Source organism: Harpia harpyja, chromosome 11 (assembly GCF_026419915.1).
Source record: "Harpia harpyja isolate bHarHar1 chromosome 11, bHarHar1 primary haplotype, whole genome shotgun sequence".
Taxonomy (NCBI): domain Eukaryota; kingdom Metazoa; phylum Chordata; class Aves; order Accipitriformes; family Accipitridae; genus Harpia; species Harpia harpyja.
The window spans coordinates 34,652,015-34,663,093 of NC_068950.1; the positions used below are offsets into that span (position 1 = coordinate 34,652,015).

The window sequence follows — 11,079 nt, forward strand, 5'->3', positions numbered from 1 at the left end:
TGACACCTGGTGTGATGGGATAGGAGCTGGGAATGAAGCCAGGAAAGAGGAGGGACTTTAATCTGCTCCATGAGCTTGCTTTGAAGGTGATCTGTTACCTCCTTCCCCAGTGCTGGTGTAATCAATCTGCCTGTGAGCAGCTTGTGCTGTGGGAAGCAGGCTGAGCTGCTCCCTGTAGCATGACCTTGGGCAGCTGCCTGCTCCAGGGTAACGCAGCCTTTTGGCTTGCATTTGCTGCAGCTTGGCTCTGCTTGCAAATTGTGGTACTGGAAGCTACAGCATGGGTGTGAGCCCAGGCTGGGGGCTATAGCGAGCATCAGGGCACTGAGGTGTGTCCATGCCTTGCTCCCTGTGTGTACCATGGCCAAAGACTCCATGTATGAGCCGCAGCTGGAGCAAGCCTCTTTATTTCAGCTGTTTTCCCCCTGTAGCTCTACAAGACTGGGTGGAGGGAGAGGCAGGTGTTACTCAAAGTAGACCCCATGCACTGTGACCACAGCAAAGAGGGAGGCATTGGAGAAGGTGGCAGAGGCAAAGCTGTCGCTCTCAGGGTCCCACAGTGCCCGGCTGGCCACCAGCAGGCTCTGCTGGCCCTGCTGGCCCAGCAGCACATGGCAGACCAGCTTGTAGCGGGGTGGCACCACTTCCTTCACCTGGTTCTGCAGCAGCTCAGCCAGGCTCTGGGCTAGCAGGGCGCTGCCCTGGGGGCTGTAAACCGTGGTCCCCAGGGCACTGGCCAGGGTCCCCTCCAGCACCCGCTGCACCCGCCCCGCGTTGAACTTGCAGCCTTCGTCCGGCCCCATCCTGTAAGTGTTTTCAAGGCGCGTCTTGAGGATGGGCTGGAAAAGGGGGAGCCCAGAGAAGCTCACGCGGCTGTGGAGCATCCAGGGGCCGATGGAGGGGCGCCTGCCCCCCGGGGCTGCCCCGAGCGAGCTGCGGCGGCTGGCCAGGGGTGCTGGGAGGGTGCTGAGGATGGAGCTGCGGCGGGAGGGCAGGAGCGGTGGTTTGCCTTCCTCGGTGCTCCGTGCTGGGGCTGGGGGCTGGGAGCCACGGCGGGTGGCCCGGAGCAGAGGGGCTTCAGTGTTGTCTGCAGCTGTCACCTGGGCTGGCAGGGCCATCTCTGGGGACAGCTGCTCAGCCATATGGGTGGCCTGGAAAGGAGAGGTGGCTTTGAATGTCAGGGGGGAGGTGGGTTGTCCCCCAGTCTCTCTAACCCACTGTCTCTCCGCTTTGCTTCTCCCTGGCCCCTGCAAATCCCATGCCTCCTGGCATGCGGGTCTCTGTGGGGCTGGATGCAGAAGGGCTGGGGGGACTGCGGCAGCTGCCTTCCCTTCTCCAGCACCTCCATCCCCAGCAGCCTTGGCCAGCTGGGGCTGATCCAGCTCAGCCACACATGGTCCATCCAACCCCCTGCTCTCTCCTCCTCAGCCTTTCCCCCTGCTACAGGTGAGCGGCTCCTTCCCCTCCAGCCTCCCCAGCCCTCCTGCCTGCATCTGGTCCCACACTTACCCCAGCCCCACTCCTGCCTTGCTGGGGTAAACCCAGGGGACTTGTCTCCAGCTGATGTTGTGTTCCCAGCTGGCCAGGACCAACCTTGGTGCCACAAGTCACAGTGAGCAGGGCTAAACCTGTTGTGTTCCTGAAGCATGAAGTGTTGCTACGTGACACTGTAGCTCTCCAGGGCTGCTCTGGGGCATGGCTCCTGTAACTCCTCGTTTCCTGGTTCCTGGACAGCCCTGTCCTCTTCCACTCCTGTCCTGTCTGCGTTTCCAGCTGTGCCAGCACAGGGACACGGTCGCTTGGAGCATGTGCCCTCCAACCTCAGCTGCTCCCTGCTAGCCCTGAAAAATGCTTGCTGGTGTTGAAAGGAAGAGCAGGGGGTGGAGAACAGACACTGTGATCACCGCTTTGCACCCCAACCATAGGCTGCACCAGAGCTGGGACCTCCAACAGCTTGATTTTACCCACAGGTTTGCATCCTTCAGGTACTTATCCCCCCTGCACCAAGGGAGAGTGTTGATGGGTGGGCACCCGCTGAACACAGCCCTGCCACATGCTGGGGACCCTGCTGCCGCAATGCCCTGGCCCAAGGGCAGGTTTGCTGGGGGCTCCTGACCCCAAGCGGGGTTTCTCTCCGACGGCGGAGCCCAGCCCAGCTGGTACGCCACGGCTGCCCCGTCAATGTGCCTTTGTCTAGTCCAGCTGCCGAGCTATTTGAGGAAAGTGGAGACGGCTTTTGTGTTTCTATCTCCCGTCAAAGGTATTTATAGCCTGCCGCTGACTAGCGCTGCCAAGCGCGCTGGCAGCTGGACCCCGCTCCCTCGGGGTGCTGCCATCGGCTGCGGGTCCTGCTCCTCCCTTTCCCTCCCACTGCCACTGGCAAGCGAAGTGGGTCCCTCCGTGGGCATCTTCCCTGCGTCCCTGTCCGTGGGCTGCTCAGAGCCAGCCAGGCTTGTGAAAAAAGGGATGGGGCATCCCCTGGCACAGCACTTGGTTTGGGCTTGGGCAAGGCTGGTTATGCTTTTTCCTGCCTGTGATCGCTTGTGTCCTAAGCAGACATGAGAGCTGCAGGGCTTTGGCCTGGAGCATCGGCAGGAGAGAAGGCTTTTGCCGTTTCAGGAGGCAGATCTCCCCACTGGGCTCGAGTTTGCTCCACTGCCGGGGCCGGGGACCCAGCCATGCCCAGCGGCTTTCCGTGGGGACTGTGCATGCGGAGGTGGGGGTGATCTTTGTTCGTTTAACCTGTGCATGTGTTGCCTTTTTCAAAATCCCAGCCGCCTGCCTCCCTTCACCCCCACCTGCCCCATCCACAGGCTCCTCCGCAGCAAAGCAACCGGCTGGGGGGCAAGCCCCGTGCCGGCGGTGCCGGGGCCATGCCGTGAGCCACGGCAGCGATACGCCACTCGGACCGAGATGCAGGCCTGCTTCCCCATTCCGATCCCATCTGGCAAACGCCCAGCCAGAGCCGCCTCGGCAGCAAGGGTGGGCTTCACCGCTTCACCACCCCCGCTTTCTCCCTCCCGCTGCCTCCCTGACAGCCGGGCAGCCTGGTCCCAGTGCTGCCTGCCAGGTTTCCCTAGCAATGCGCCATGCCGTACGGCGCAGCGGCCTCCTCCCTGCGGCCTCCCCAGGCCGGCCGGCCTGCCTCCCGCCTGCCTGCGCCGCCTTCCTCCGCCGCCCTCCCCAAGGCAGCCCATGGCCGGACCCTGCTCGGCGCGGCTGCAGGGCGAAGCGGCAGCCTTCACCGCCGCCCTCCGCACCCTGGTCAACAACCCCCAGTTCAGGTGAGGGGCCGAGGGGCCGCCAACCCCCCCCAACCACGCCGAAGCCCCCGGCGCCTGCTCCGTGCTGCTTTCCCGTCAGCCTCAGCCCTGCCAGGGGGGTGGTTTGGGGCCCCTGGGCGATGTGGGGGGCACCTGGGCGATGTGGGGAGCCCCGGGCAGCTGGCGGGGCAGGCATGGCTTGTGCACACCCCGGGGGCACCCCGCGGTGCTTTTGCAGCACTCCCCCCCCCCCCCCCAGCCCCGACATCCGCACGGCTGCCCGGCTGCATCCCCCCTGGGACAGCCACCCCCTCTCTGGAGGAGGGAAGGTCCCTGGGTGCACCCAGACCCCCTCTGTCCCCGGGCATGGTGCGCGCAGGACAAGGCAGCGTCCCAGGCTAAATCCTGTGCTGGGGCTTCCGCCCTTGCCAGGAGTGGGGGTACCGCATTTGCCGTGCTCCCCAGGGGCAGCCACCCGTGCTCGGCTCCTTTCCCACCTCTGCTTACCGGTGCTTTCCTTCGACATCTCCAGCCTCCCTGCACCCCAGAGGGCAAGCGGCAGCCCGGCCGGCCCCCGTCACAGCCCCTGGCATCCCTACCACCTCCTTGCAGAGCGGGGAGTGGAGATGGAGAGCCGCTGCTTTGGCTGCCCCCCACCTACACTGCATGGCACAGCCTGCCTGGTAGCGGTCTCGCTGTGTGGTCCTTTTCGCCTGCTTCATGCTGAGGCCTGGCACAAATGCCAGTGCTATCTGAGGAAATCCCTGTCCCTGCTGAAATTTTGGCCACCCAGAAGAGAAATCCCAGTGAAAACTCCCCAGCCACAGTGCCAGGCAGTGGGGAAGTGGCTGCCAGCACCTGGTCATCCCCAGCCCATATCCTGCTGCTCTCATCTTGCATCCCACACCCTTCATCCCGCAGCCTGCAGCCTTCATTCTGCATCCTGCAATCTGAAATCTGCACTCTGCATCCATCAACCTTCGTCCCGCGTCCTTCATCCCACATCCTTCCTCCTGCAGCCTGCATCCCACAGCCTGCACCCTGCAGCCTTCATTCTGCATCTTGCATCCTTCGACCTTTATCCTGCATCTTGCAGCCTGCATCCTGTATCCTGCTTCCGAGACCTTGCACCCCATAATGACAGCCTGCATCCCACAGCCTTCACCCTGCTTCCCCCACTTGGTCTGTGGACCATAGCTATGGAACAGTTTATTTCAGCCCCCTTACAGTAGCAGTCATGGAAGACCTGTCAGGCTCTGCTCACATGCCCCAGCCATGTGTACCCTGATATACATGTGGGATGACCCAGGTGTCCTTCCCTCTGGTGGGCACATCCATCTCCCTGTGGGACACCATGAGGGTCAGGCCATGGGTTTGTGCACAGCCTCATGGCAGCTAGAGTTTGGGTGCTCATCGCCCTGCTGGGATGGAGGAAGAGAGGAGGAGGGGATGGATGGGCCATGGCTGCATGGTGCACACAGGCTGGAGACTCCTTGCCCTTTGCCCACTCCCTTTCCCCCGATCTTGCCTCTCTTTCCTGGGGCCACGGGGCTGGGGAACCATGCTGGGGGGCTGTGGGGGACCAGGGCAGCGGGATGGACCCCATGCCCCAGTGTGCACCACAGGCTGCCCTGTCCCAGAGGCCTGGGGAGGGCCAGTGCCAGCCCTGCTGGCAGCAATGCTGGAGGCTTCGCATCCCTGAGCCCGTGAGTCAGTTCCCGTGAGTCAAGGAGGCTGAGCCTGGTGGCAGCCGTGCTTTCCCCAGCTCTGCTGTGCCAAAAGAGAAAGCCACTTTCTCCAGCTGTCCCTGGCCTTTCTCTGCTCTGTGCCAGCACCCAGGGCTATCTGTACCAGCACCATAGCTGGCTGTGCTTTCCAGAGGACCCATCTTACTCACACCGCCTGCAGCGTTCATATAGCCGCAAGGAGTCATCAGCAAAGACTCCTCCATACCTCTGCTGGGAAAAGCCCCTGGGTTAAAACTAAAAGGCACTGCCCTGCTGGGATGGGTACCCAGCTGGTCCCTGCCTGTGTGCCCTGTCCCAGCCCCAGGGCATCCCGTGCCCTGGCTTTCCAGGCACCCCATCCCTCACAGTCTCCTCTCTCCCACAGCGACGTGACATTCGTGGTGGGCCAGGAGCAGCAGAAGGTGTTTGCGCACCGCTGCGTGCTGGCGTGCCGCTGCCAGGCTTTCCAGGGGATGCTTGGCCAGGGGCCAGCAGGCAGTGAGGACTCTCCTAGCAGCATCCCACCCCAGGGCCCCTTCATCCTGGGCAACGTGCAGCCCGAGGTCTTCCTGGCCGTCATCGAGTTCCTCTACACCAACAGCGTCACCCTCAACAGCCACATTGTAAGTGGGGATGGGGCTGGCAGGGACCATGGGCATGGGGGGGATGCAGAGTTAGGGGGTGCTCTGCAGCTACTGGGGAGCCGAAGGTGGAGGGGATGCTCTGCATGATGCTTTCTGGCTGGCTAACAGTGCAATGAGTGTGTGGGGTCTCAGCCCAGCACAGTGTCCAGAGCACTCTGTTCCACATGTGTCTGCCCCAGCTGGCTGTGGAGACCTTGGATGCTGGGAATGGGGACACTACAGCAGGACACCTTCATGTGTCCCCATGTGGCAGCCCCTTCCCCCCTCATGCCCTACCTGGGAGCTCCCACGGAGGCAGGAGGATACACGCCCTTGGCCCCTGGGCTGCCATGCCCATCTGTGGCCCTGCGTGTTGATGCTCACAAGGGCTGTCTTGCCTGCAGGCGCTGGAGGTGCTGACCTCATCGGTGGAGTATGGCCTGCAGGACCTGTGCAAGGTACGGCCCTGCTTAGACTGGGGGTGGTGGTCCCCAAGTGCCCCTGTGCTGAGGAGCACCCCAAGATGGTCCCTGTGTGGCTGGTGGCTGGAGGTGGCTCTGAGGATGGCACCGTGGTGCATCACTCAGGGCCAATGCAGGCTCAGCCCCTGCTTCTCGATCCGAGAGGGTATCTCCGGTGGGATCCCCCTTGAGGGGGTGCAGCACCGACTGGGAGCCCTGCAGGGGCTGGGGAATCCCAGGGAAGAGCATGGGGCCTCACGTCTCCCACATGGCAAAGGGCAGCAGGAAAGCCCCTATGCCATTGCCATGGGTGCTCTCCGGTCATCTGGCAGGATGATGCCGTAGGGAAAGCCCCGGTCCTGGGGAGCGCTCAGCACCCCAGCCACGGTGCTGCCAAGGGGGTGCTGCTTCAGGCAGGAAGGTCTTGGGAAGGCAGCAAAAAGGAGGGGTAGGAGCTGGACGAGGAGGGGGCAGGGAGCTGGAGCAGCCTGGTGTTGGGGAGGGCAGCCGGGCCACGTCATCAGAGTGATTCCTGAATTACGGCCAGGCTGATCGCGTGACCTGCCATCTCATGCCCGGACTTCCCCTCGCTTCCCACCGCGCTGAGGAAGGACCTCACTGAGGAGCTGAGGAACCGTGGGCTGCTGTGTGCTGGGGCGGTGGGACGGGACCTGCCCTATCACCCCGTGGGGACAACCCAGATGTGGCACGAGGCTGTGAAACAGCTGGCTGGGCAGGGAAGGGACATAAGGGGTGTTGCAAAAAAGGGTGACACAGTGTCCCGGCCACACAAGTCCACCCCCACCATCCAGCAAATGCATCCACAGGAGGATGACCTGCAGCGGGGAGAGGCATAGGGTGGAGGGGAAGGGGCTGACCAAGGACAGCTGGGGAAGCCCGTAGCAGTGTCCCCAGCTGCTGGGTGACCTCATGTCTCTCCTGCCAATGACTCAGGGCCCTTGTCCTCCAGCTGACAGCTCCTCCCTGCATGTCACATCCTCTTGGGTTTCCCAGGGGTTCTGGCCCCTTTTCGTGAGAGGCAGCTGAGACGGGCAGGAGAGAGGTCCTGCTCCCCAATAGAGGTGCCTGTCTGGCTGCATCCCACTTGCATCGCCCGCGTGGGGGCTGCAGCCAGAGATGCTGGTCCCCCAGCAGTCACAGGCAGAGAGCAGCTGGCAGGCAGGGCTGGGCAAAGCTGCGGTCACCCAGTGCACTGCAGCTGGCACCAGGGCCGTCCCCCATGGCAGAACATGGCTGATGACTGGCCAGGGTTAGGTGACCCACCAGGGGCTGGGGTTTGGTCACATCAAGCTTGGTCCCTGGCTGAATCAGTGCCCGGGCTGGCTGCCCACAGGCCGTGCTGAGAGCTCTCATCCCACAGTCCCTCACTGCCTTACGAAACCCTGGGGGGCTGGAGGTGCCTCCACCCCATGTCCCTTGTCCCATATCCCATGTCCTGGGGGCTCAGGGGATGCTGAGAGTTGCAGGAGGGAATGGCAGGTCTGGGTCCCCCCTCTGCCCATCCTCTCCCTGTCTGTCTTCCAGCTCTGCGTCAAGTTCATCAAAGACACACTGAGCGTGGAGCAGGTCTGCGAGGCCCTGCAAGTAAGTCTGACCCCAGTGGGGGTCACAGAGGCTTAAAAATCACCCATCCGATTTTGGGGCAGGAGCTGGCCTGACCCTCCTGCTCATTGGGGCAGAATTTCCTACCCACCTGTGGCCCAGCAGCTGCCCTGCCAGCTCCTGGGCACTTTGTACCAGGGCTGCAAGGGACCCCGGGGCCACCACAGCCTGGCAGGGAAATATCCTCACGCTGCCCTGAGCAGGGCTGGCCAGAGCTCCCCAGTGCCAGGGCCTTGCCATCATCTGTCTGAAACAGGGAGGCACTGGGTTTCTGGGAGCTCTCATGGTTTTGAGGCCAGTCCCAAAAACCCTGCTGAGGGTTGGGACACCTTAAAATAGCCTTGGGGGGTGTCCCAATGGCCCTGCCATGCTGCTTGGTGGGACCAAGGCTGCTCCGCAGAGAAGGGGGATTTGTTCCATCTCAGGCCGAAGCGATGCTCTCGAGGCGAGATGCTGGCCCCAGAGCACAGAAGCTCCCACCAGACATGGTGCCAGACCACCGTGGCGTAAACAGAGCTAAAACTGGCCCAGAGGAAACAAACAGAAAACCCCAAAACCCCAGAACAAAACAAACCTGAAGAAAACATCTCGCCTTCCCTCCCTGCTTGCGTCAACACTGGTCCCCTGCCGTGATGGAGGGGGAGGCGACGCTGGCCCTGCCTGTGCTGGTCCCAAGTAACCCCCACGCAGGGGCTGCCACCGCGGGGGGACAGGGACGTGTCCTCCTGGTGCCCAGATGGGCAGTGCGAGCCCTTGGACAAGCATCGCTGGGTAGGGTTGAGGGAGGATGAGACCACCCCCAATTCCTGCTGCAGTGGGGTTGGCAGCCATGGGGCTGTCACCAGGGCATGGGGCACGTGGGGCACATGTGGGGGGGGCCCTAAGCTGGCCCTGTGCCCACACAAGGAGACCTGGGGATGGGTGGCCCCATGTCCCTGTAGTGTGGCCTTGCGAGAGCAATGCCGGGGCCCCTCATCCACCCAGGGCTGGGTGACGTCCTGAGCAGCAGTGGAAAATCGGGTGTTTCCTGCTGACGGTGGGGCTGGGTGACCGTTGTGGGCGGTAAAGCCGCCAAACCCTTTGCTGTGGGGCAGGCCAGGAAAGGAGGGGACCTTGGTGCCCCTTCCCCACCATACCCACACTGTGGCACCCATGCATGGGGATGCTCACCTCACCTGGATCCCTGAGAGTGCCCGTGTCCCTGTAAGGCTTTGGTGCGGGGGGTCCCTCCTGCCCTGGACCCTTTTGCAGGTGTCTGTGTTGTCCCACAGGCTGCGGTGACCTATGGGCAGGCAGACCTCCAGCAGCACTGCCTGGCCTTCATTGAGGGCTGCACCGCGGTATGGCTGCGGGCGGTGGGGGAGCATGGCACTGGGTACCCCAGGGCATGGGGAACACCGGGGGCACGTGGCATGGGGAACACTGGGGGACACAGCATGAGGCAGGGGAGCAGGGCCCCTAAGAATGGGGTGGCTGGAGGCTGGGCAGGGGAGGAAAGGGAACAAATGGTGTTTGGGGAGAAGATGCTGGGTGCCAGGTAGAGGCTGGCAGGGGGGTACTGGGGTGCCAGGTGATGGGGTATGGGTGGGGGGATGCTGGGGTACCAGGCAGGGATGGTGCCAGGATGGGTCTGATGGCCCATAGAGGTGGGGGGGCGGTGTGGGGTCCTGGTACCAGCGTCCTGGTGCTGCGGTGTGCTGGCAGGCGGTGGTGCAGACACAGGGCTTCCACGAGCTCTCCGACGTGGTGCTGGCACGCGTGCTGCGCAGCGACCGCCTGGCTGTGGATGAGCTGGACCTGGTGCAGGCTGTGCGGGAGTGGGCGCACGTCAGCTCGGTAAGTGCAACACGGCAGTGACGGGGTGGGGGGGTGGTCCTGGCTGGCCCCCAGACAGAACCACCCAGGGGTGCCTGGACCCCCACCAGCCCAGGCAGGGAACCCGGGCGCCCTGTCCCCGATCCCAGGGCTGTGTGATGGGCACAGAGGCTGTTTCACCCCCCCTCCAAACACCCCCTGGTGCCCAGGACGTCAGCAGCCCCATCCTTCATATCTCGCTGGCTGGCAGGCTGTCCTGGAGCGCCCGGTGCCCGAGGTGGCTGCCCTGCCCGTGCGGGAGCTGCGCCTGCCCTTGCTGGCACCCAGCGAGCTGGTGACGCTGGAGAGCCACAACCAGCGGGATCTGCTCATCCCGGTGAGCTGCTGCCTCTTCTTGGGGTGCCCTGGCTGACCTCTGGGGCTGGAGGATGCTGCAGGGCCGGGTTTGGGGGGGGAACCACGCTGTGGCCATGCTGATGCCCCCATCCCTCTCCCCGACCCCATAGGCAGAGAGCATCGCGGCAGCCTGGCGGTCCCATGCGCTGAGGAAGGGCAGCGGGGTGCCCTCCCGCCTCTGCCGGCCCCGGCGTGGCACGAGGCCCCGCGACCACCACCGTCACCTGGACCCACATGCCAAGTAGGGGCCAAGAGCCGAGGTCGTTCCCCCCCCCCAGGTCAACCCGGGGGCTCGGGCAGCGGCAGTGCCCCCTGGCCAGATGCTCCGCAGTGGGGCAGGCTGTGGGGCTGGGCACTGCTGGAGGTGCTGCCGTGGCCGAGAGCATCAGTCAAGCGCTTTGCCCCATGCCACGGCTTCGGGGTCAGGGCAGGATGCCCAGGTCACCCCAAGAAATGGTGCAGGGACTATGGGGGGGGGGAGCTGGTCCGTGGGGTGGTTGCGAGGACATCCAGGCGCTGCGGTGGCCACACGCAGCCCAGGCAGTGACCCCGGGGGTAGCGGGGCTGCAGGGGTCCCTTGCGGGATGGGGACACAGGATGAGTTGCCCCTTTCCCAGCCCCACTGCTGCCCCCCCCCCAAGCCGGGCCCTGTGCTGGGGCCCTTCCCCAGGGCCGTGCTGCCCCCCCCCGGCAGCGGGGCTGTGCTGCAGCGGGCAGCGAGCACTGGCATCGGCCTGGAGAGGGGCACAACGCAACCCCCCCTCCGCCATGGCAGCGGTGGGGAAGGGGCTGAGCAGGATGGGGAGCCTGGGGCTTGAAGGGGGGGGAGGCAAGTGGGAGGGGAGAGCCCGGCATCTCTGCACCCTGCACCAGCGCCAGTGACCCCCCCCCCCGAACCCCACCCCAAGCCCTGCCAGCATCCCCCAGTCCCTGATAGCCCCGGGGGGGGGGGGGAACAGGCTGCCAGCCCCCCCGTGTACCACACACACTCTTACACACCTCTCCCCAGCGTGCACACCCCCCCATTGCCCACCCCATTGCGTGTGCGCACACAGCTGGGTCTGTCTCAAGCCCCTTCCCCCCTGAGCTGTGCCCCCCCCCAGGAGAAAAGGCCAGACACAGCAGGTAATTTATATATAATATATATATATTTACTCTTTAAAAATAAACC

At 64.0% G+C, this 11,079-nt stretch overlaps 2 protein-coding genes across 2 annotated transcripts; one reads left to right on the plus strand and one right to left on the minus strand.

Moving 5' to 3' along the window:
* Positions 1-464: 464 nt before the first annotated feature.
* Positions 465-1,592, minus strand: DYNLT4 (dynein light chain Tctex-type 4). Its single transcript, XM_052802327.1, has 2 exons — positions 1,510-1,592; positions 465-1,151 (listed from the first exon to the last, which is right to left on the minus strand). Exon 2 carries the CDS (start codon positions 1,140-1,142, stop codon positions 465-467), a length of 678 nt encoding a protein of 225 aa, XP_052658287.1. The 5' UTR covers positions 1,143-1,151; positions 1,510-1,592.
* Positions 1,593-2,898: 1,306 nt separating this feature from the next.
* BTBD19 (BTB domain containing 19) lies at positions 2,899-11,038 on the plus strand. The gene is made up of 8 exons (XM_052801912.1): positions 2,899-3,284; positions 5,376-5,613; positions 6,018-6,071; positions 7,620-7,679; positions 8,969-9,037; positions 9,402-9,533; positions 9,763-9,888; positions 10,019-11,038. Exons 1-8 carry the CDS (start codon positions 2,914-2,916, stop codon positions 10,151-10,153), a joined length of 1,185 nt encoding a protein of 394 aa, XP_052657872.1. The 5' UTR covers positions 2,899-2,913; the 3' UTR covers positions 10,154-11,038.
* Positions 11,039-11,079: the final 41 nt, after the last annotated feature.